Raw genomic sequence first — 24,836 nt, forward strand, 5'->3', positions numbered from 1 at the left:
CCCTTATATCTCTGGCTGTGTGTTTTGGATTATTGTTTTAATTGGTTATTTTTGCTAATAGATAAATCTTTGCCCTAGTTTCAGGTCTTCTGCAGCCCTAACAGATTTTCCTTCTGGATTGTCCTGTATTTATTTCCTCCTTCATGTCAACTCCCAGCAGCTTCCCCATTCATACAAAAAAAAAAAAGCATTTGCACAGCATGATGCTGCCACCACTATGTAGGTGATGGATTAGTTTTGTGTGACAGATTGCATTTTAAGTCGAGGTGATAAAGGTGATCTCATCTGAAGAGGACACGTTTTATGTGTCCCCTTTAAGTATTGTGGCTAACTGCAAATGAGACATTTAGTGACTTTCTTTCTTTTTACTACTCTTCCATGAAGCTGATTATGTGGATTGCTCAGCTCACCTGTTTTCTGTAGCTTCTCTTGCAACTATTCTTATTGATCTCCAAGCAAAGCCTGTCAGTTTGGTGGCCTTGTAGGCTTGCGGTTGTACCAGACTATTGCCTTTTTCAGATGTTAGACCCTTCTTTAAATTTCCATGCTGCTTTTTCTCTGACCTGTATTCTGTGCTCATCGGTTTTTTGTGGATCTGTTGGTCTGTTCTGAGATGACATCAACCCAGAATGCACAGCTTTGTGTTTGTCTACCACATAAAAAAAACTCCAGAAAAGAAAAAAAGTTTGTTCTTTCACAACATGTGACAAGGTTACAGAGGAATGAAGACTTCCCTTAGGCACTTTGTTCATCTTTCTGTCCCCTGCTCATGGATTGGAGAAACACTCGGCACACTGGTGGGGCTACCGCTACAAATCAGAGCAGAGATTGGCTCAGAGCGCTGCCACTCACACAGCAAATACTCTCCAACTTCCTCTGTCCTCCTTTCCTGGTGCAGCCTGAGAGGAGGGAGGGGAATGGATCTTTTCTGTGTGAGACGCCGGCACTATCTCACACTGCTCCTTACCACCTGTCCTTGACTTAGTGAGCACGGGCGGCACAGACAGCAGGCTTCCTTCAACAGCTTTCCTGTTTGTTTGTCTGCCACCAGTCTTTTTTTTTTTTTTTTTTTTAAACAAAAACAAAAACATTTCCCCCCTGTGGCTGTGCTCTTCTACCTGTGGTGCTTCGCTGCAGAAGTGAAAGACGTTCATCGTCGGCCAGTGAGAGCTCTGATGGGAGGCAGCTTTGACTCTGGCTGGGACTGGGGATGCTGAACGGAGGGAGGGAGGGCCTGTTTGAGCTGGGACAGCAGCTCCAGCAGCAGGGGGAGTACCAGGCCGCCCTCCACTGCTTCCTCAGCTGTCTTTTGGGACTGACCCATGTACAGAGCTTCACCTCTCTGCCCAACTGCCTGCACCAGGTGAGCTGGATGGGAGCGGGACACATACAAGTACAGCTTTCTCCACGCAGGATCATATGTTTGCTCAGCTGTGCAAACACATTTGCATGACTTTATGTATAGATAATGTTATCTTGCACCACAGTAATGGCCATATTTAACCTTGATATCTTTAGCACCAATGTTGAGTTTAACAGAGCAGGCTGTTATGTGCTTATTTGCTGACTCTGGAAGATCCTTTTCATCCCATCCGGAATGCTGCTGAATGATAGCAGGTGTCCAGTGACAGTCTTCTTTTTACATTAGGAGAATTATGTTTTTGTACTTTATCAACTTTTAGCTGATTACATTTCAGGGTGTTTTACAGGGGATTTTTTGTTTGTTTGTTTGTTTTACAATAGCAAAGCTGTAATTTCTTCCCCTCTCGTAGTGCATAAAGGAATGTGCCTAAAGTCAAAACACTGCCTTCATTCCAGAACTTTACAACACACAGCATGATGTTGACCAGACCTGCCTGTCAACATCTCGTCTGTGACGAGAGCAATATCACTAGCTTTAACCTTGCATTTCACACCTCCAAGCTTGAATATTTTACTATATTATACTATAATATATTAATATAATATATACTATAATATAATCCAATAGTGATGACTAAAACAACCAAAACAAATAGAGTCTAAAGATCAACATAAATGAACAAAAATGTCTGAAGCATCCACCTCTGTATTCATCTTACTAAATAGAAAATAATTCCAAACGAACCTGCCAAAAATGGTCTTATTTGATTTTTCTGAGCCATCCCTGCTCCACGCTTAGATTTTGTTATACTGATTCTTATTGCATTTAGAAATAGATTTACATTTTATTAATACTGTACAATTTTTCTTTTCACTATTGAAACTTAAGCATAAATTCTCAGAAATACAGTGTACGCTATTTTGCTTATATCTATTGTCTTCTCTGGTCCTTATTTTCTCTTTTTCAAGCAATACTTGAATATTTCCAAGTCATAAACTATGTGTTTTTCCATACATAATTTCAAATCTTTAAAATCCCACTAAGATCTCCTGCTTTGTTGTTCTTAGTTTGATATAAATACACTGCATATTATTCAAATACTTTGTCCTTTATGTGGATGTTGTGAAAAACACAATTTAAATTGTCTTAGCCTGAGGAAATTAAACATTTTGGAAGTGTATGCAATACTATCCTGTATTGCGTGTATATTCGAATCAAAGGTGTGGAAGTCACAGTCTTCTGCTGTGTCAGGATGAGGTGTATAACTTTTCCTATAGCCATTTTCTCGTCTTATCTTTTAAGTCAAGGATCAACTGACTTACTCTGAATTAAATATCAGTAATTCATGAGTGCATTCAGATTATTACTTGCCAAATTAATTAAAAAGTAACTTATGCCATCGACTTCAGTTTCAAGAATCCAGTCAGTGAAGAATCTGCATATCACAGGATGAGATCAAATAATATTGTTGTTGGGATATTTGAATCACAGTTCTATTACAGTTCTGTAAAAACACGTGGTAAAACTATATTACTTTGAGTAAGCTGTAGCGCTCATGTAGCAGAATATTTCAACATTTTTTATCTGCTAAAATGTATAAGTAACTCCCAGTGTGTATATTGATATTTACCCGAAAAGATTTGATTAAAAAAAAAAATCAAAAACATCCTGAAAAAATTCAAAAAAATGTTTCAAAAGTTTGAATTTTGAGTTAGACTAGAATGACCAAGAACAAGAAACTTTGTTTTACTTTACATAAAACATAAAACTGTTTTACTTTGCAGTTACATAAAACTGGTGGTTATATGAAGTAAATTTATATAACCACCAGATTGTCTTATTGTTTGGGGCAATGGTGGGGACAAGGATAGTGTAGGATGTAGTGAGAAGCTCTTTGGGGTTTTCTGGACTTTAAGTTAATAGTAAGTTACGTGTGGTAATTTACCATTTACCATAATTAATTTAAACCCTTTTTTACAACAAAATATAACTCTGTTGTCTGCAAAAGGCATAAATCATAAAATTGTTGAAAATTGAATATTCAATACTAACCATGTTTGTTGGTTGTTTTTTTATACTTCACAGATTGCTGAACTGTTCATCACTGAAAAGAACTGTATCCTTCCTAAAAGTCTGTCTTGCTTGCCATGTGTTTTTAAATCAAAACTTGTCGCAGAAAGCAAACTAAAATACTATTTTTACTTTGTGAGGCAAACATGCAGCAGGCATAGCAAATTTCAGGACAATGGAAGATGTAGACCATATATAGAAGGTAATTTAAGCAGAATGGGATGAGCGGATGTCTTTGGACAAGTTCATAATAACCCATTTGTCCCAGAATGCCACATGCTTTGTGTGTCACTCAGAAGGTGTGTTTGTCTCTTAAGAGGATTTGTGGGCTCTTATCTCAGTACAACAGAATGGGAGAGCACTAATTAACCTGCATTTGCGCCGAGAAGCGCATGCATGGATTTCCACTTCACTGCCACTATAAACTACAGCAGTACAGGACACTGAGATAATAGAAAGGTGTTCTGTTTCAGGATATATTACCCTCGCGGCTCGTCTCCTTGTTACTGAGATACTTCTGTGCTTAATTTAGCCAGCTCAGGTTATCCACCTCAGCATGGCTTTACCTATCTCTGTCTAAAACAGGTTCATTTGCAGAGTTTCAGTCTATCAGTGGCTACTGTACTGCAACCTCCCAGCCTGCTCAGGACACCATGACAGAGTTAAATCTTTTGAGTTACAGAAGCTCATTAATAGTAATGGGTTTTGTCAGGTCAGATTGGGGTGTTTCATGTACAGTAGAGTAACACTCTCTTACTTTTAGTGTAACATTACAGCCATAAGAATGTCCTGTTGTATTAATAATAACAGTTGAAATAATAATAATTGTTAAAACCAAGCTACAATGAATTTAAATATAGTGTTAATAATTCTATAGTAGCAACCTGAATCATCCGTGTATTTTACTGAGATTTTATGTTATAGACCAATGCAAAGTGGCAATAACTTCTTCCATAATCTTTGTAAAATAGCTGAAGCTCTGTACAATTGGATAGAGAGCACATTTAAACAACATTTTTCAATATTGACACAGATTTCCAATAGGATTATGTCTGAACTTTGATTAAAAAAAATCATGGATACGCTTAGATCTAAACCATTCCATTATATATCCTGGCTTTATGTTCAGGGTTGTTGTCGTGCTGGAGAGTAAACCTTCAGTTTTATCTATAGTATTTATGCAGATTTTAAATGTTTTCTTTAAGAATTTTTCTGGATTTTTCATCTCTGACCACTGTCCATCCACCATGCACCACTGTTTATATGTTTGCCCAAAAGTTTGATATTGATCTCATCTGACCGCACCGTCTTTCACAAGTTCGTTGGTCCCCATTAATGGCTCGTGCAAATGAAACTGTTCATCACTTTCCTAAAAAAAAATCAAAACATTTTTCATTTTTCAGTGTCATGAAAACTAGAACTGTGAATGACCAATGAATGACCTGTCAAGTCAATTTTATTTATACAACATATTTCCTAAAACAAATAAGGCTTAAAAAGAAATGTACAAATAAAAGATGAAAATGATTAAAACCAATAAGTCATCAAAAACCTGGATTTAAAATGGTACACAGACACAAAACATTCACTCTAATTAAAAACTTGAGCTAATTCTTGAATTTTAAGACATGATTCTGCAGTTCCAGCTTTTTGGTTTTGGGAGCAAACACAGGAAAACAGGACCATAATGAAATAAAGAACCAAAAGCTCATTTAAAGTTGAAATAAAGAACCAAAAGCTCATTTAAAGTTGATTCTAGGAACTAAAATACCTGTGTTTGAGCTTGGGGAACGATGTGTGCTGATATTCCAACCTGAGATGTAGATCTGTGCAGCTCCTCTAGAGTTACCATGTGGCACACTCCTTCTATTCCTACATGATTGATTGAACGGGGCTGAAATGCTTCTTTAAACTTCACAATTTTATCCCTCCTTTATAGTCATGTTTGTTCTTTAATGTTCTCCAACAAACCTGTTAGTTTTGCTGTATTTATAGAACTGTTGTATTACCTACGTGGACTCTTTTAAAAAAAAATTATATCACTTTAAAAAGCAACTGTCTACACAAGATTTTCAGAGTAAATGGAGCTGGTTAAATGCATGTCACACTTTTTAGAATGTTGTCTTTAAAAGAAATTGGAAACCATGTACGACTTTCGTTCTGCTTCAAAATCAAGCGCTACTTGAGGTTTATGGTTGTACTGAGAAGAAAAGTGCAAGACATTCAGTTGTCGTGAATAATTTGGAAGGCACTGTAGTAATTTTCACATGCATCACATGAGCAGAAGTAGTAGAGCTGTGCTCTTTTTGCAGCTGCATTCTGGGGAAGAAGGTTATAGGTCAGTTTGCCCAAACAGGAACTAGGATGTGGGAACTTCATAGTTTCACACAAATGTTTTATGAGAGCAAAAATACCAGCTTCTTCTCTCATGTTTCTCTATGCAGGATATAAATACATGACCTGGGAAAAAAAGAATTTAAATATTCAAATAGCCTAATTCCCTGCTGATGTGAAAGACCAATCTGCACACAAAAATGGGCCACAAATTGTAGCCACTGTGTTGTATTAGAGATAAAAATAAAAATAATCTACATCATTCTTTAGGAAGGATTTTTAGTATTAGTGAAATCCAATTTAAAAATCTCTTTATGTCACGACTTTTGTTGGAAAACATTTGAAATTTGATGGCAAAATCAATCACACTCAATATATAATACTGTATACAATATTTCCTGTTTAAATTTAGTTTAAAAACTGTTATTTTGATCAAAGTGTGAATGTTAAGCATATCTCTACCTTGCAGAGCTGCTGAAGTCAGTTCAGTCTAAAGTTGAGTTGATGAAACTGCCAAATAATAATTATTTTTATTTTAACTTGAAATAATTTCTTTTCTTCAGGATGCAACATGGTTTGCATTTTGCCCTATTCATTTAGATTTGTTTGTTGGTTGTTTATTTTGTTTTGTTTTGTTTAAACAATGTTTGGTATGATTTATGTCTCAGTTATAAACCTACTCCTGTTTTTTAGAATTCAATCAAATTTGTTGAGTGTCTTTTAGTTATTAAACCTACATAATTTATGTTCAGAACAATTTTTTAAAATTGTTTCTTAGTTTAAAGTTTAGTTGTTTCCCCAGGAGGTCATTTCAGTTTACACCTGGGTCTCGTGGCACGTGTGAGCGGATTTGTCTTTGAAGTTCCTAGTGTTAATGCAAGCTGTTGTTTTATTTTTTTTTTATTGGTGTCCAATTACCAGTTCAGAGCAGAGGCTGTTCCCAGGAAAGAATTGTGCATGGTTCCTGTTGATGGATTGTTGTGCTTCAGGGAAGTTAAATATAGCAGTCAGAAGAAGTGCACCAACCTTGGGCAATGCCTCATCCCCTTTATTCTCCTGCACAGATGGCTCACCTTATAGCTGCTGAAGGCCCAACTGCTTGCTCAGGTTGAACAGTACTTCTCCTGGGTCAGAGCTACTGTTTTTCTTACACACCTCACCATATTTCGGCTTTATAACTGTATTTGGATTCTAATTAGGCAGGAAACCTTTGCTTGTACCTCTGATTCATTTTTACTTGATTGTGGTATTGACAGCATATGTGTTCTGTTTGCTTAATGTGCTCTTCTTAAGTTTGTGGGTTGTCGCAACAATGAACCACAAGCATAAATTTAAACCCTAAGTCGATCTTGAACCTCTCCAGAACAGTATCTCTGAGGTGTCTGCTGAGTTACATGGTCTTCACAATACTGTTCTTTCATGAACGTCTGAGGTCTTCACAAATCGGCCCTATTTATACTGAGACTGAATTATTGTACTAATTAGGTGATTTCTGAAAGCTGTTAACAGGTTTGAAGAAGAGGTATCAAAGTAATGTGGCAAAATGTTCAAGGATTGTGAATAGTTTTGAACAGCAACGTGTCTTCCATTTTGTCCATTTATAGGCTTGTAGATACGTTTTTTTGTTTGGATTGTAAAGTTTTATGGTTATTGTGCATGTAACAAAATCCGGCAACCCTCCTGCTCTCCAGGAGAAGAGAAAATCTATTGTTTGTATTCTTAACCTTGTTGATGTTTTGGTGTAATTTTGATGTGGAGTCACAGAACTGATACAAACTGAGATGTTTTGGTTGTAATTTTTACTCATGGGAAATCTGACATTAAGTAGGACACCTAAAAAGAGACTGGTAGATTTATTTTAAGCACTCTCTGTTCCATTGGTCGTCATAATAATCTGACGTGCATCAATGGTGTCTCTTTTCAGTGACAAGTACACTAAGTGCCCTGAATGCTTTTGCAAAGTGAGCTATTTTTAGGATGTTATTCATAGAGTCTTTTTATGGGAACAAAAAACTCCTGTCGAAATCTTTTACAAAGAATTTGTACTGAAATTAGAAACTTAAGAGATTAAAACTGGCTTCAAAAAAAGGATATAATGCAGTAAGAGATTTGTTTACTCTTGAAGACAATGTGTGATTCAGACACTAAATCTGAACTTTAAGATCCACATGATGAGATTAACAGCCTGCTTTGGATTGCTACACCTTCTGTTTGGCCTGAATGGCTGTTGTCCAGCGGGACGGAAAAAAGAAACGTGACGGCTGTTTTTAACTCCCACAACTGACTAATCCTGTTGTCATCTGAGACCAGTCCTTTACCTATATAAACAGATGGGAAGGCCCTCCAGTTCATCCAGGCTGAAAAGATGTTCTACGAAGTGGCATTGATCGAGCTCACCGCTCTTCAGGGGAGCCCAGGTGAGTATTTTTTTTTTAAAGTTCCACCTTTTAGGGAAGATTTCTAGGAAAATGAGTGCACACAGCCTGCGTCCACACAAAGTCCACTGTGCAATAATGGACTTTGATTTTGTGGTGTTTGGCTCTGGCTTCCAAGAATTTCCAATGACCTACATTTCCAAGTAACATGTATGACATTTGGCAGTTCATATATAGAAAACAACACTTTAAAAAAGTAGCTTTAAAATGTTTGCTGAATAATAACAATATCATAGAAATTTAGTATTTTGGTGAGTATAAAAGTGTAAGGATCCACAAGTAACAGATGTGGCTGATTTCTGACATGCCGGTATCAATTTTAGTTGATTCTGATTTCTTTCTTTTAAGAGCGTTCATTTACATAAAAATAAGTTAAAGGTACATTTCACAAAATAGTTTTCATACAAGATCTTATCAAAATCAATAACATAAGATTTAATTTATGTTGGGTGATTTATTGTTAAATCATTCATTCCCTGTAACTATATATTAACCTTACTAAGCATTTTTTGGTCATAATCTATATCAGAGGCAACGTCACAGGGAAGAGAAGTTGCTGTTACACAACTCTGCAATTAAAATGTTTTTACTAATATTACATTCTTTAAAAGGTTAAGACAGAACAGGTTTAGGTTCCTGTTCTAGTTATGATGTCTTACACTGTTTGTGTTTTGGAAGTTGGAGCTTAAATCTGGGAATGACCTCGCATCTGAATAGTACTTGGTCATATTGGATTTCTTAATTATTGTAGTGCTTACTGCTATTAGCTACCAGATGCTAACAAAAGACATAGTACAGTATAACGTGTGCTTCTAGTCTCAGCTTTCGAAAACATTCTTCGAATTTCTGACTGAGAGCTGGGAAAATCCAGATTCTAACTACAAACCGAAAAACAAATGTCTGTTCAGCCTGTGATAACAGCCTCCATAGAAAATACAGCTTCATTTCTAGTTTCCTACAGCTTTTGTTCTTCATCTGAAGACTATTTTCAACACCTCACAAAAAACTGAAGCTGGTCAACTTTGTGTTAGTATTTTGGTGAGTATAAAAGTGTAAGGATCCACCATGACATCAACCATTTTTGTCCTTATACTAGTTTGCTAAAATAAGGTGTGTGATACTACATGTAATTTTCAAAAGTCAACAAGACATTTAAATATTTTAAAGTTGACAGCTTTATCTTTTTTTACGATAAACTTGGGGGTGCCTTGTGTCAAGCATTCAGAGCTAGGCCAGTCATTCATCACCTGCTTCGTTCACCGCTCCAGACGGCTGCCTGTTCCCCTCCGTCTGCTGCTGAAGCAGCAGACCAGTGTTTTGTGGGATTGGTGGAGGAGGTCAGGGACAGGCGTAGTGGGAGACAAATGGTCAAATTTTTTCATTAGGAACTGTGTCACTTCAGCTAACCGAAGCACCTGAATCAGCACTGACTCAGGTTGGACGGTAGACTTCTCCCAGTCAGAGAAGCCATTTTTCTTATCCACCTCAGTGTATTTCCTTTCTGGCTGCTGACATATTTATCACTGTATTTGGATTCAAATTGAGTAGGAAGTCTTCGCCTGTACCACTGATTTGTTTTCATTCACTTGTGCTATTGATGGCGTATGTGTTTTGTGTGCTTAATGTGCTTTCCTTCTGTTTGTGGTTCGTCACTGTGTGCTTCTCATCGTGGGCGTGGAAACCGTGTTGTTTGACGCCCTTATCTGCTCTGTCCTGTTCTTATCTCTGCTCTCTTGTCTCCGGCTCTCAGTTGGATCCTCGTCACATTTCAAGCGTATAGTTTGCAGCAGTGTCAGACAGGCTGATAGTTGGTTGCTGAAATGTATCTTTTGCACTCTGTGTGGATTGGGAAGACTGAAAAACACAGGGGGGAGATTGCTCATTATTGACTGACTTACTCCATGCCCTGTGTTTCGGTAACAGGGCCTCAGGAGGAGGCAACCCTGGGCTCTGCAGGATGGACAAACCCAGAGGAGCTTTCAGAACAGGCCTCTCAAGCGCAACACCTCGAACGGCTGGCTCAGCTCTGCATCATGAGCAAACAGTAGGTAAAACTATGTCCTGCTGAGGCCTCAATGTAAAGCAGTTAATGGGGTGTAAGACGTTTTGCAGGTTTAACGACTCAACAGGCTCATTGTGGGTGGATTTACTGTCACAAACTATATAATTTTATTGTGATACTTAGATTTTTATTTTCTAAATAATGCTAACATCATATGGGAGGCTGGATGGTTCTGTTGCCTTTTCTTATTTGCCTCACAAAACCGATGTAGAACTAGGCCCTAAAAATTCAAGATACAAATAATTAGATTTTGCTGTGTGTGTTGTGTGGGGGTTACTGAATTTTAATGAAGATTCACTGCCTTGCAACAAAGGAAAAAAAAAATATTTCAAGAATCTATATCAATACACATGCTCATAGTTTAATATTTTAGGAAATTAGCCGAAATCATTCCTAAAAAAATTGAAATTACAAATAGATATATTAGGCTTTTTATATAAGATATGTTCCACTTATGGAGAACTCTTACTTTAATGAGTTGAACGTTTTTGCATATACCGAGGAAAAAGACACTGCTCTCTCTCCCTGTATCTGGTGTCTCCGGTCGCATTGGTACTTTGTTCAGGCCGTACCATACACCTTATTTTCTCTGCCTCTGTTGTCGTTGCTGAGAAAAGGCCATTTAACCTGATTGCTGTGGAGGGTAACAGAGGGTGGAATGTTTGCACAGTGATCTGCTGGTCACTGTGTTTAATTAATGCAAGCAGCATACAGTAGTTAAACATAAATGAGATGGTAATGACTGAGCATGGCTATACTCCGTCATGGCTCGGGTTTCCACCTAAATAAGGACGCAGGAATTTGATTCTCCTCTTACACTGCTCCTCTGTGCTTTAGAAATGTAACCCCAAAAAAGGCTGGAAAGCTTGAAAAACATGTAAACTCTCTTTGGCCTCTGCATGTATGAAAATGATCCCTCAATGCTCTGACTAGATCTAATACAAGTCTCAGGAATTCTTCCTTGTAAATAGAAATCTGTAACTGATCCCTAATATTTTAGAGTAAGGAGGTCTTTGAACAGAGATTTTCTCATGGAGAGGATAAACTAAGTATGGAACACAACATTTGAACATATTTATATTCAGGTAAAAACTCAAGTAATTTACACATACGAAGCAATGGGAGCTATACTGAGGTGATTATTATCAAAAACAGGCTTTTATTCAGTATTTAATTATTTTTGTAAGCCTATTCTATACTTATTTTTATGTAATTTTTATGTCATTACTTGGCATCCAATTCATGGATTTATATGCACTGGTTTCCTTGTGTTGCTTGGGTTGTTACTGACATCTGGTGAGAATTTCATATCAATCAGCTCATTAGAAACTAATTTGACTAATTACAATTTTATTAAAGCAGAGCTGACCTAAATTAGCCAATATGCAAAACAGAAACATAATCATGAAAGATTTGACCGTTATGTAGTTTTATGATTCTTGGACCATAAAAACAAAATAAAAATATTATAATCACTACACATTTGTAGTATAAAGCTTTTGCACTCAGATTTACAGAACATTTGAAGACCGGTAGGAAAAGTATGACATTTTTGAAATGATGAATTTGTATGAACCTGGCATCTGGTTCCTACAAGCTGAACACTAAACACAGCTTGCTCTACATCTACAGGGACATGCTTGGCTATGAGGGCCACAAATGCCCTTGGTTGACTTTTTCAGGGCAGTTATGCATGGAACGACCGGCAGGTCTTCAATGAAACACATCACGTTCACTTAGCTTAGCACTTGACAGGATACCGACAGGGAAGCATGAGACAGTAAACCAAACTGTAAGCAGCATTCCTTCCATAATTCTCCCTGGAGGATAGAAGGCTCTGGCAGAAATGAAAGGTCTCCACGTCCTCAACGAGGCGCCTGCATGCTTACAGCTGTGTTGTCCACTCACAGCGTGCACATGTTCAAATGTCCTGCTGTTATGATCCAAACTGTGAAACTCAAGTGCCCTGCCAGTTGTGAATAACAGCTTTTACATTGTAGGTTACATTTAATTATTGGTCAAACATCAGTGAGTTAACAATATTCTATCTTTATCACTCTAAAGAAGCACAAAGACAACTCTCTATTACTTAAAGATTCTTTTTATTTATAACCAATGTAAAAGAAGCATTTAAAATAGAAATCTAAAAACAGATCAGACAAATTATAAACTCAAGAGTCATATGTTTCCTAATTACTAAATATCTGCTCCCTCCTGGTTAACTAAATCAACATCTAAACAGAAGGGAAACAAAACAGAAACGTGACTCTGAAACATTTGTGGATTCACTGGAATATATCTGCTGTTTACACAGCTTAATGTGTCGCAATGATCTGGTCAAACAATGTTAGATGATAATAAAATAATCAAGTTTAAGATAAGAGGCAGTGAACTCAAGTTAAACTAATACCGATCCTACCTGTTGTTCATAATGAAGCTCTTTGGTTTTACTGTTTTTGTCTTAAATGAGACTCAAAACAAATTATTATATCTATCAAGTATTAAACACAGGCTTAACAATGTTTATTGACGCCTGAGTTTGCTGCAGTGGAAACAGGAATAACTGATACTAAGTAAGCGGTTGCACTGGTTTAGCACTAGAACTGATTTGGTGGTGAAGTTCCTATTGGTAGTGTCTCTGCAAAAACTTTTTTTTTAACATTTTCTTATTATTGTTATTACAAACAGAAAAAAGATATTGGCATTTTTGTGTAATGGCAATTCTCTCTCTTCTCTTCTTAGACCACATCTTGCCCTAGAATACAGCGGTAAGGTATGTTTGGGATTTTCATTACTGCTTTTTCTGCCTGTGCATATATAAAGAATATTGTTTATTTGGACAAAATCTTTCTTAAAATTATTCTTATACCTCTAAATTAAATCAAGTGACATCAAGTGAGAATGCTACTTTGGAATAGCAATAGATATATATATATTTTTAATTTGAGAAGTTCATTAGCTCCATTGCAAAAGAAGGTTTTTTCCAATTGAAACTTTTAGCTAAGGTAGAGTCATTCCTCTCTCCCAAAGATCTCAAAAAAGTTATTCACTTTTCATATCCACTCACTTGTATTAGTGGCACTTTTTGCATGTTGATTTAGATCAATTCTCCATTTTCAAAATGCTGCTACTCGTCTAATTACTGGAGTGAAAAAGTATGGATATGTTACATGTTTTGGCTTGTCTACATTGTTTTCTTGTTTGCTACAACATCCATTTTAAAAATTAAACATGCCTTTATTTGTATGATTTAGGCTACAAAGATTAATCAGAGGACCTTTGGTAACGACCATCCAATAACAGCCAGAAGCCTGGAGCTCATGGCAACCGTCTATGCTGAGATCGGCAAGACTGAATATTCAGGTAAACACTCAAATTTTGCAGAAGAGCAAAGTAAACACAAGTCTCTTTCCAAAGAAATGTTACAACAGAGATGCTTAAAATACACAACTTAATAGCTGCTGTAAATCAAACATGGGTGTGTAACTAGTGGAAGACGCCTGTTAACATACTGTCGTTCAGCTGCACTGCCTGTGAAAATGCACAGCTGATCTGAAGTGCTTCTGCAGAGAATGTCAACCACTGAAAATGTTAAATTAATAAACACTTGCAGTTGTGTTGAACACAGAAATGGTTTTATGCAGAACAACAAGCAGATATATGGCTCTGTGACAGTTTGAGGCCACGATTTGTTGCGTCGTGAGTATGCTTCTCTTGAACTTGCAAAGCCAAAGACTCCCTCCCTCTTTTTCTTCCTTCCAACTTCTTAACTCTGCATTTTTGTGAGGACTGCTGTGTTGTAAAAAGAGTAATACATTAGAATCACCCAGGCTGCTAAGTCAGCTTTCTGTGGGGCCAAATGGTAGCTGTACTTTGCACAGCGTCAAAGAGACACAGCAATATACATGTAATACCAGAAAGCTTGTCAGAATCCTTTATTGCTCAGAGAAGATTATAAACAAGGTCTTGCTTCACCGAAATGTTGTCTGGTGTTGACGAAAGCACATATTTAGATGAAATAAATAGATGTTTGTTCTATTTTTTTGTTACTGCTTGTTGTCAAAAAGTATTTAGTCTTTTATAAATAACCCAAAGATAACCCAAGTTAATACAGCATTAAGTTTTTAGGTCATTATTTGATTAGTTAAAGGGGGAAAAAGCTGTCCAAACCAACTTGTGCCATTAATTTCAACAACTGCTTTTAAGTGTTTGCTAATTTGCAATGATTTTTTTTCCCCACTGTCTGTGCATAGTTATTTTAATTCAACCACATAGAAGAGTGTCTAAACAAACCAGAGTATCTCTATTCTGTTTAAGTCCAGACTTTGACTTGGCCATGCTAAAGCCTTTTATAAGTGGAATCATCATTCTGTTGCATAACTCGTGTGCACTTGAGATTAAAATAATAATAATAAAAAAAACAAAACATCAATCACCACCATGTTTTCTGCTTGGTGCGCTTTAGCTTTGTTTTTGGTCAGCAGCTGTTTTTACCTTGGAACATTACCATTGATAAACGGTAAATTCCAAATGCACATGAAGTTGTATACTTCATCATGTTTGTATCCCCATCACATATTAATGTTGGACAACGGTTAACTCCTTTAAAACACAATACAATGTATTATTTGGATAATCTATAACGAATCTACATAAATGGGCCCAAAATGGATAAAAAGCTAAAATATCTTTTATTTCTTAATAATCTATTTTACTAATTTTTTTTTAAAACAAACAGGCTGTTTCCGTCATCTGATTATCTATCTGTAAAAATAAAAGACAACTTCAATTATCATTTTAATTTACAAAAAAAAGAATGATGTATTCTTTGGTCACCTTTGTGTATTTTAAACTGCTCTGTGAATGTAAAGCTGCTGCAAAGTGGTGCAGTTCAAAATTGCCAACTGTAGAGACTGCCTCAAGGCTCTTTGATCGATTCAGATTTGTTTCACTCATAAATAGAAACCAGACTCATGTCGCCAAAGTGCCTGTAGCAACATGCAGACTCATTCCAAGCTAAGCTTTCTAGATCATCTACAGGATTTATCATTGCTTGTTTTGGCTTCTGATGCAAGTTTGTCCTTAGTTTCTCTCTGTTATTTTTAGACTTATTCGTCCTAATAGACCTTAGACACAAGTTAACCTAAAGCATTTTGTCAGATTAATTGTGTTTTTGTTTTTTTTAACTTACTGTTTTTATTTAAATAAAAATGTGAAGTCTATATGTTTTAGTATAGGCATCACACCAAGTAAATTCCACAAATCAGTACAATTCGTTCTCTAGTTCACTTTGGATAAGCTAAATTCTCATTGATTTATAAAACAAACAATTTAGTCAATTTAGTGCCCAACACTGACCCCTGTTGGGTGCCACAAACAATAAGGAATTGTTATCTGCCAGTTAATTAAATAAATCAACGAAACTTAAAGCTATCCTTCTGATGTAATGACTTCAGTTCTTTTAATCAGTGTAACATGACCTCTTGAATCATTTGCATTTTTCAGTCAATAAACAACCCATGGTATGTATTAACTAACACTACATGGTTACCATTAAAGGCGATGTTATAACGGCTCAGCATGGAGTGAGAGCTGTTGAAAAGAAAACACAAGCTTTTATTATTCACTGGAAAAAATGAAACATTAAAGCTGCCTCACAATCAGGATAGAGGCACCTAAATACTATAAGGGCTCCTGAGATGTTAAGATTTCAGTCTGCATCAGTGGATGAAGTATCAGCTAAGGAAATATTATACACCAGCAAGAAAACAACCGTAAACATTATAAGGAGTTTTTTAATGGATGGCAATGGTCACTGCATCCTAGAAAGTAAAAAAATGTGAGATTAAGTCTCTAACACACATTGCACATTGTTTTTTGTTGAAAAATATAGATAAAACTAATTTGCTGCTCAGGTATTTAACAACATTATTAAAGAGTAATAATTGTTTAGAAAATCAGATAAGCTGCTTTTACAATCTTTATCTGTAGTTGCATTTTCATTGTTTGTTGATCACTTCCCAAATGTTGAATTGAATTGAACACAATATGGAAAATTCACACTTTAATGCTGAACAATAGCAGAACAATAGCAGCATGCAAGGGTTAACATCCTGGCTCCTGTGTTGGGACACATTTGCATGTTCCACATTTACCTTCGGTTCACTCTCTCCGTCTTTACCTCAGACAGAAACATTAATCAGCTCCCTGCTCATGCTCTGTGTGATCATGGTTTTCTCTCTAGATTCTCTGGGCCAGTGCGTGTCGGCGCTGTCCAAACGCTTCGCTGCTGCAGAGTCCCTCAGAGACACTGTCAACTGTCTTCCTCATTCCCACCGTGAGAAAGTTTGCGAGGTGCGTCACAGAAAAGACGCCCACCACCAACAGGAAGACACGCCAAATCCTAAGGTAAGGGTGGGGACTTGTTCACAAAATACGTGTTATTTCTCGTTTATTTGTCCATTGAACTGTTATCTGTGCAGAATATTCATGTTGAGTTAATTTTAATGTAGGCAACCAGTGGCAAAGTCCCTACCTCCATTCTAAAGAGGCCAAGTCCCTATGGGTCAGACGCAGAAACCAACCACAGACGGAAGGGCGAGCGCAGGGTTCGATTCAGGGAACCAGAGACCACAGTACATGGTGAGAAAACTGAACTTATAACCCTTTGCAGAGTTCAGTTGCGTGACTTTTAAAAGTTTTTTCCCTGATGTTTGTCACTGTCAGCTGTACATTCACAGGAATTTAATTAAGTAAATGCACTCAAGCGTAGGAATGCATAAGCGACCAAACATGAAAGAGCAAATAAATCTCGCAATGCAAATGACAGTACATTAAGTCCTGAGTGAAAGTGGACTGTCAGACCACAATAACTGATTTGTAGCTGGTGTAAATCATTGAAGTTGGCTTCTGTTGACTCAAAATCTATTCTCTGTTGGTTTCACAGATATTTACTGTGAGCCTTTAGGTGGTAAGTTTATTCAAAAGGAGCACTGAGTTGCATGGGGGAGCACCAACACTGCAATATTTTTGTCAATATCTACAGAAAATCATCACAAAATTTACCTTTCATAATTTGTTACAAGCTACTTTTGCTTGATATGCACAGCGTGGTCACACTAATCACTGATATTCTCTTGTTTTTAAGAATCGAAGGCACATAAATATCACAAATTGTACTAAAATGGTTAATTTGTAATCAAAGGGCCTGCAACATCATTTTTCAGATTTAGAGGTCATGACAGTTTTGTTCCTTACCCTGACTGATGTCGGTTCAATTCAGAGAAGAAAATTAATTTTACAGAAATAAGCAGTAAATTAAATTTATACAAAATCAATCATACACATAGAAGATTGGATCCCAAAAATTACTTCAACCTTTGAGTCAAGCATTGGGAGAAATTATAACCTGAAGCTCATAATTGTTGTTTTCTAAACATATTGGAGGAGACGGCAGTTCATGATTTAATGCAATCTGCAGACATCACCCGATGTTTTGTACTGATAGAGAATACGCAGACTAAAAGCCTGTTGTAAAAGAAAGTGTTTTCTTACCTAGTAAACAATATTTTTGCAAACAACAGCTGCAGTTGGTTTGGTGGTCTAGCTGTCGATTTCCCGCTTAAGCTATCTGTTTCAGCTTCTTGGGTTTGTGTTGTTCATTCCCTTAACAGATAGGAAACATAGGGAAGATTGTTTTTGTTGCATGAGGAGAAATACATCCTCTTCACTTATGTACTTTCATTTACCTTATCAATATAATCTGTAGGCAATCTTCACAATCATTACTCTGTTTTTCTGTCACCAAAAAGTGACATTTAGAAAGCCCATTTTCATAAAAAAAACTGTCTGTGTACTGCAATAACCCATTAATCACGTCCTGTTTTTTAGAAAAGACTTTCTTAAAATTACTTATCCACTCTGAAAATTAGTGGAAAGGTTAATTATGACATATTTAAATTTCATGCTTTTAGTATTTATAGGTTTATGGCTCTAAAATGTGATGTTACTTGCCTTTTGATTGCAGACAATCAGCTTTTTTCTATTCTGTGCTTCTTGGATCCAAAAAGAAAGTCTTTTGCACACTTTCATTTAAATGCTAGTCATTTACAAGCCAAAACACTTACAAAGTGCTCTCATTTTTCAGCCTATGAGACAACGCCGGCCCGGCCCCATCTTGCCCTGTTCACCTGCCTCTTCCTACTCATGTCATTCCTCGGCGTTGCGATGTACTGCACCGACCGCAGGCGGCCACAGAGAGCATGCGAGGAGCTGGAGGCTGCTTTGGCTGTCTACCTGGTTCACATGAAGCAGCTCCTGTGGGGCTGCTGGATATGGCTGACCATGCAGTGACTGAGGCAGACCATAGATGGAGACATGGAGCGTTTCTTTTTTTATATATTTGGAGGTGCCTAAAGCCTACAAACAGCTCAGCCATGTTGCAAGGCTCTGCAATGGTAACTCTGCACCTCTTCCCCACTGAAAAGGGAATATGTTTAATCCCAGAAACATGTAGCTTCCATCTCTGTATGTATGTATCTATGTATGCACTACAGTTTGGATATGCCACTCCATATGTAAGTTGTGAAAATATTTTGCACATTTGCAACTATAATGCTCCCATAATCCCCACAATGATTTCATCCTTCAGTTCAGGTAAAAGTCTTTTGCCTGTGAGTGGATGTTTCCAAGGAATGCAAATATTTATTTTATTACAGAACACAATTTGTGTATCTAATATATCCCAAACAAATGAATGTGTATATATGGCTCAAAATAATAAGGTCTATCACTATCAGTATTTAGCCTTGTAATTCCATATTAATGAATGTAGAGCTGTTGGAAAATGTTTCAGAAGTGTCCGTCTGCAGGGCAAAGAATCGGGTGTTTGGTGTTGATCCATTAGAAGGTGAACACAGGGCTACATCACCTCACACTACGGGGTTAAATGAGAAGGAAAACACTTTATTCTTTCTTGTCTGTCTGTTCCTTCCGGGGTGTAACATCTGTAGCACATTCTAGTTAATCGAAGAGAATATACTTAAACTACAGTGCCTTGCAAAAAGCCTTTACATGCTCTTTTCTGTTATGCTTTATCTGTTTATTGAGATTTTAAGTGACAGCAACACTAGATTGTGAAGTGGAACAAGAATAATCAATGATTTCTACATTCCTTTGGATATAAACTTAGAGAGTGTAAGGTACTTTGGTTGCACTTGATTTAATTTAGAGGTATCAAAGTAATAAGGGCTAGATGAGGTCAGATTTATGTCACATCTTTGTTTGTACTAAACTTGTTTTTCTCTGATACTCCTGGCGTTCTTTATGAATACCAGAGTAAAAGGAGCCAATCACAGATTTGCAAGTACTCACTTCCTCTGGTTCCTTCTCAATTAAACTCATCTGCAAACTGACCCTTAGTTTTTTTTACTTCTGCTTGTATAGAATATTGGAAACCATGCATCGTTTCCTATCCTTTTCACAATACTCTATATTTTGTCGGTCCGTCACATAAAATCCCAACAAAAAACATTAAAGTTTCTGGCTATACAGTTGCAAAATGTCATGGTGAGGGTCAATAGTTTTGCAAGGCACTGTATATGAAGGATGATAGTTTTAACAAATTTCCCCCTCTATACTGCCTGATGCCCCTCACCCTTGAATCTCACCTGTTATGTATTTACAGTATATGTCTGTCTACTGTGTGTCTGTATCAATTCAAAAATCCCAAAATATACTTTTATTTTTATTGTTTTCTATTTTCTCACCTGATATTGGTGTAACTCCGATTCCAAACTCCTGTTTATATTTGGACGAGAAGAAAACCCTGAAACAATTGAGGCCAAACTCAGAATTATATCAGAACCAGATACTGAATTTATTGTAGATATGAGTTATATATGAGTTCCTTTATCGAATGTAGCAAAGAAATTCAAAAAAGCAGCCAAACTTGCACACAAATGGATTATACAGGTATCAAAGGGTACAGTGATGCACATCCAACATACCTCTTGTTATGAGCAATAAGACAGTGACAGAACAGCGCTCTCTGTATGACAGGTTTCAGGGAAATCATCATGATCCTGTTTGATTGTGGAGATCTCACATTTGAATTTTGAAGCAATATGGCAAATCAACGCCTGCACAGAAGAAATAAACAAACAAAAAACAAACAAAAAAATAACACCCACAGCTCCGTACTGTCAAACTAAATTGTCATTAGCAATAAAAGGATTCCCAGTAAACTCACGTCCTGTATATGCACACTTAGCTGCTTTTTACTATTGTCTGAACATTTATGGTCACTTTGGAAAAAGTGCCTTTATGGAGGGTTTTCTTAGTTCCTTTTGTTTTATGATTTCAATTGTTTTGAATAAAACTGTCATTGCCTATCAAAATCAGATAGCTTGCTTGTGCTCTTCCTGACCAATATAGGATGTGATGTAATAGCCACGGGAATGCATGCAGCTATACATACATATGTCACAGCAGTAAAATATATTGTTTTTGTAGCCTATTAAGTGAGAAGAAGAAGCCTCAGTCACTAAACAGCACATCATAAAATATGTTTGTTTCTTTTATATCTCACTGATGCTAAAAGCTTTTTTGGACTAGCTGCTAAATATATTAATGCTTTGAGATGCAATTTGTCATACACAACTCTTGGTAGCTGCTGTGTAAACACACTGCAAAAGCACAGATTGATCTACTTTGCTTAAGCATGCAAATGAGCCTCAGTTCACCAAGATGTGCCTTTTCACAACAAAAGCCTACCTAAGGAGAACGTTTATCTAGAGAAGACCAGAAAACAATAACTACACCTCTTTATATCTAAAACCACCTGCTCAGCTTGTCATGCACTGGGTACCATGCAAAATCTTTACAAAGAAATATGATTTACAAATAAACAAATTTCTCCAAACTCATAAATACTTAGTGGCTAGAAAATTAAGAGTTGAAGAAGACTCAAGTATATGTTTCAGGTAAATAGTTGGCTTGGTTTGTACTCAATAAGCAATGGTTAAAACCTGCAGATTTTTGTCTGACTATGACTTTCATCCAAGGAAGAAAATGATCCATTTGATTTGATTCTATGACAATGTAAAGCAGAAGCCAATTCATTTTGATTGTCTCCACAGGCAAACGTTGGTGAATCTTATGGCAGATGAGAACCTACAGTTCTGGTCACAAGTAGGTTTGCATAAACTCACAACAACTTTCATATTTATTTGGGTTTTTAGTTGTGCATTTCAACAGTTTTTTATGCTAAACTGGTGTTACAGCAACTCACTACACTGGATTTTAAAACAAGAATTCTGACAGACAGTCGGACACTGTCTTGTCCTTGGGAGAAAAAAAAGAAAAGAAAAAACATATGTGGTGACTGTTTGATGGAGCTTTTATTGAGAGCTTCATTTTTTCTTGTTTTTGTGCAGCACATAAATAAACCTAATTTAGGAATTTCAACTAAAATTGCCTGGTAAATAATTTTTTTTTCCCACAACAGTAGTGAAAAATTAAGGCCAGAATTTAAGATCTCTACAACCTAACCTGACATTTTGACCAATAGATTAGAGATAACCTGTGGATGTAATTCTTCATGAAATTCTGTGAAGTTGCTTGTTCATCAGTCCACCCTAAAAAACGGTTCAAATGCATCATCAATATCTAAAACGAGATCCATGTGGATGTCGAGCGTATGTGAACTTGTGACGAGCACTGTAGGGCAGAGATGAGAGATTTGTAGTTTCTAGATCAGGCCAGTTTTGAGGTCAGAGCCGCAGCGTGAAGAGCGGCTGAGCAGCAGTTCCTTCTCATGGATCAGGGAGTCGAGCAGATCCTCCTGTCTGTAGTTATGGTAGACCTTCAGGAAGGCTAACACTGTGATCCCAAGCCAGGACAGCCAGGCAGCCCAAAGGCCAAACTGAAACAAGGACATCCTCCATTTATGACTGCACTTCAAGAAATATCAGATTGATCTAGGAAACAAAAACCGTTACCTGAGCTATTACGAACTGGTCATAGAAGGCAGAATTGTCCAGGCCAAGTTCAAGGTCCGTGTCCTGCAGCTCCTCACAACTAACCAAATTAACCAGATGTTAAAAGGGACTATATGATGCTTTTTGTCTGAAAGTCAATTATTGTGTGCAACTATTTCACCTGTTAGGCATGGTCCCACTCTCAGTGATGGCATCGCACCACAGGTTGAAACCCACGCTGACAATGGTGCTGGATAGGAAGATGGTGAACATCACCAGGGAGCTTATCATCAGGTTGAGGAAGGCATTGAAAAATGAGCTGCTGGGAGAAAGAAGAAACATACAAAATCGGTCTATGCTGCTCTTGAAGCTATAATACAGCTAATATAAACCCATAATTTTCCTTCTTGGAAAATGTTAATATTGCATAAGACCAACAGAAAAAAGATTTTTATACAGAAATGTTGTGTAAGAACACTTCTACGGGACAATTATCCAGAAGACAGTTATTGACACCCCACACAATGAGAATATGCCACAAAAGACAATTGCTAATGAAGCTGAAGGTTATATGAAAGCATATTAGTAATGTAAAGTTTAAAGGAAGGAAAAAGTATGTTAGAAAAAGGTGCACCAACAACAGGAAAAAAATACACCATTGAATTGACAGGTAAAATGGTAAACAGTTTTTATTTGTATGGCGTTTTATCAAGTCTGACGACAGCAAAGCGTTGAACACTACAGTCATTTACATCATTCACACACTGATGGGGGTAAGATACCTTGTAACAAGAGCTGCTCTAAAGCAGACTGACAGAAATGAGGCTGCCATCCAATTGTCTTCGAAAATTCTGAAATGGATGTTGTTTAATAAATCCCTCATGGCTGTATTATTTCTTTTGTAGGTGGACTCTTATCTACCACACTTTTTCCTTCCTCCAAATTTTCCATTTTACATCAGCCTTTTTAGTATCCTCCTTGTGCAGGGTGTCAATGACTGCATGATGGACAGCTGTATAATCCATAATGGCCCAGGCCATAACATGGCTGCAACATAAAATTTCAGTGTGAGATACTTTTTTAAATTGATGTTACATGATATGATGCTTTTCTGAGATACTGAATTTTAGTTGTTTTTTTTATGAAGTGAAAGCCATAACCATCAAGGTTAGCAGAAATAAACACTTTATACTAGGAAGGCCTAATAGACGTCATAGAATGATTCAACATGGCTTAATTTTGGTGATAATTATGCACTTTATCACAAATCCAGACTTTAAAAAAATGTTTATTGTTGTGGTATACGTTAGAGACTAAGGCGGATTTTTCATAATTCTGAAGAGGTACTGCGTAATTTTCCAGTTGCAGCGTAAGATGACTGCGCGTTTTAATAGATGCGGAAAACATTTTGAAATTGTGACACAACATCATAGGCGTTGGATGTAGCCTTTTAAGCAAATTGTTAAACATATAAGTGATGCTTCCATTAAGCTTTGCATCATTTTTCCTACGTAGCTGCTCAAGGGGAACATGTGAACTGCCACTCACTCGTCGTGTCCTTTGCACAAAAAGAACAGCAGCCTCCATGCCTGCACTGCGGATAGGATGAGGGATGCAATCCCGATAAAAGTGATGAAGCTGCAGGAGCACTCGGGTCCCCACTCCTCCACGATGAAACGCTGCTTCGACACGGTGATGTTTTCGTTTTGCCACATTCCACGGGTGAACAGCAGACATTTCCCCCCGAAGTCCTCCGAGTTCTCCGACAGCGGCACCACGGCGATGAAGCCGAACACGAAGGCCAGAAAGTAGAGGATGCACTGCGCGAAGATCAGATTGTCGAGGGCCATTTTCCCGTCTGACGCCTCTGCCTTCTGCCCGCCGGAGAAAGTGCGGCTGCGCAGTGGAAGCAGAGACGAGCGGAGGCGCAGCATCCGAGGACGAACTGTGCAGCAAATTAATGAGTGGGCAGAGGCCTTCAGGGCTCTCCATCTGCATCCAGACCGTATGCGACGAACCGCTCCACTGCTGCTCCGGTCTTAAACTGCTGAGAAGGATTTAAGAGCTGCCACGTTTTAGAGCGCAACTACTACAGTTGGAGTGGATTTGACCAAAACTGATTTGCACGGTTCCTTGCGGTGGCTATGTTGGGTTAAACACAATGTACTTGTATCTAATACTACTACTACTAATAATAATAATAATAAAATTGTATTTTATTTTCATATCTCCCAAAAGAAGTTACAAATTGCATTTTGATAAATATCTCATGCAAGAGAAATAAAGCAGAGTAAGCAAAATATAACAAACAAACAGTTTTATCACCAGAGTATGAACTAAATTGGGGAGATCATGATCTCTTAGACTTTTTTGGGACACATCTGGTGCTCCATACTTTATATTTTTTTATCTTCTGTACTTTAAGAACTTCAAGTATTTGATACAATTCTGATTGTAGTTTTAGCTTTTCATTGGAAAGACCCTGTTGAGTTCTGTTTTTCAGTGCAGATCTTTATTTTGCCTTCTATCATTTAGTATCCAGTTTTTGTCTTCAACACGTTTTCTTGAATGCTGCCCTTCCTCTGGCCCAATAG

The 24,836-nt window shown here is 37.2% G+C and overlaps 2 protein-coding genes across 4 annotated transcripts; one reads left to right on the forward strand and one right to left on the reverse strand.

The window, feature by feature from the left end:
* Positions 1 to 908: 908 nt before the first annotated feature.
* On the forward strand, positions 909 to 20,664 carry c19h14orf180 (chromosome 19 C14orf180 homolog). 2 transcript variants are annotated; one of them, XM_032547124.1, is made up of 10 exons: positions 909 to 1,363; positions 3,449 to 3,479; positions 8,098 to 8,184; positions 10,126 to 10,246; positions 13,007 to 13,037; positions 13,519 to 13,627; positions 16,509 to 16,672; positions 16,777 to 16,906; positions 17,211 to 17,234; positions 18,411 to 20,664. In XM_032547124.1, the coding sequence occupies exons 1-10, from the start codon at positions 1,211 to 1,213 to the stop codon at positions 18,614 to 18,616; spliced, it is 1,056 nt and encodes a 351-aa protein (XP_032403015.1). In that variant the 5' UTR covers positions 909 to 1,210; the 3' UTR covers positions 18,617 to 20,664. The 2 variants fall into 2 exon arrangements, with proteins under 2 accessions (XP_032403015.1, XP_032403016.1); XM_032547125.1 differs by lacking the exon at positions 17,211 to 17,234 and having other exon boundaries at positions 913 to 1,363.
* Positions 20,665 to 21,644: 980 nt separating this feature from the next.
* tmem179ab (transmembrane protein 179a, genome duplicate B) lies at positions 21,645 to 24,211 on the reverse strand. Of its 2 annotated transcripts, none has more exons than XM_032547127.1 (4): positions 23,791 to 24,211; positions 22,424 to 22,561; positions 22,264 to 22,342; positions 21,645 to 22,187 (listed from the first exon to the last, which is right to left on the reverse strand). In XM_032547127.1, the coding sequence occupies exons 1-4, from the start codon at positions 24,174 to 24,176 to the stop codon at positions 22,014 to 22,016; spliced, it is 777 nt and encodes a 258-aa protein (XP_032403018.1). In that variant the 5' UTR covers positions 24,177 to 24,211; the 3' UTR covers positions 21,645 to 22,013. The 2 variants fall into 2 exon arrangements, with proteins under 2 accessions (XP_032403018.1, XP_032403017.1); XM_032547126.1 differs by having other exon boundaries at positions 22,424 to 22,564; positions 23,791 to 24,210.
* Between the last annotated feature and the right edge of the window lie 625 nt (positions 24,212 to 24,836).

This window comes from Xiphophorus hellerii, chromosome 19 (genome assembly GCF_003331165.1).
Source record: "Xiphophorus hellerii strain 12219 chromosome 19, Xiphophorus_hellerii-4.1, whole genome shotgun sequence".
In the NCBI taxonomy this organism is placed as follows: domain Eukaryota; kingdom Metazoa; phylum Chordata; class Actinopteri; order Cyprinodontiformes; family Poeciliidae; genus Xiphophorus; species Xiphophorus hellerii.

Bases quoted from the DNA above. Each gene is read 5' to 3' on its own strand.
- c19h14orf180 (XM_032547124.1), top strand. From the start codon at position 1,211: ATGCTGAACGGAGGGAGGGAGGGCCTGTTTGAGCTGGGACAGCAGCTC. The intron at 10,247-13,006 runs GTAGGTAAAACT...TTCTCTTCTTAG, and splicing joins CTCTGCATCATGAGCAAACA to ACCACATCTTGCCCTAGAAT. The intron at 16,673-16,776 runs GTAAGGGTGGGG...ATTTTAATGTAG, and splicing joins AAGACACGCCAAATCCTAAG to GCAACCAGTGGCAAAGTCCC.
- tmem179ab (XM_032547126.1), bottom strand. From the start codon at position 24,176: ATGCTGCGCCTCCGCTCGTCTCTGCTTCCACTGCGCAGCCGCACTTTC. The intron at 22,565-23,790 runs GTGAGTGGCAGT...TCTTTCTCCCAG, and splicing joins TTGTGCAAAGGACACGACGA to CAGCTCATTTTTCAATGCCT. The intron at 22,343-22,423 runs GTGAAATAGTTG...TAATTTGGTTAG, and splicing joins AGTGGGACCATGCCTAACAG to TTGTGAGGAGCTGCAGGACA.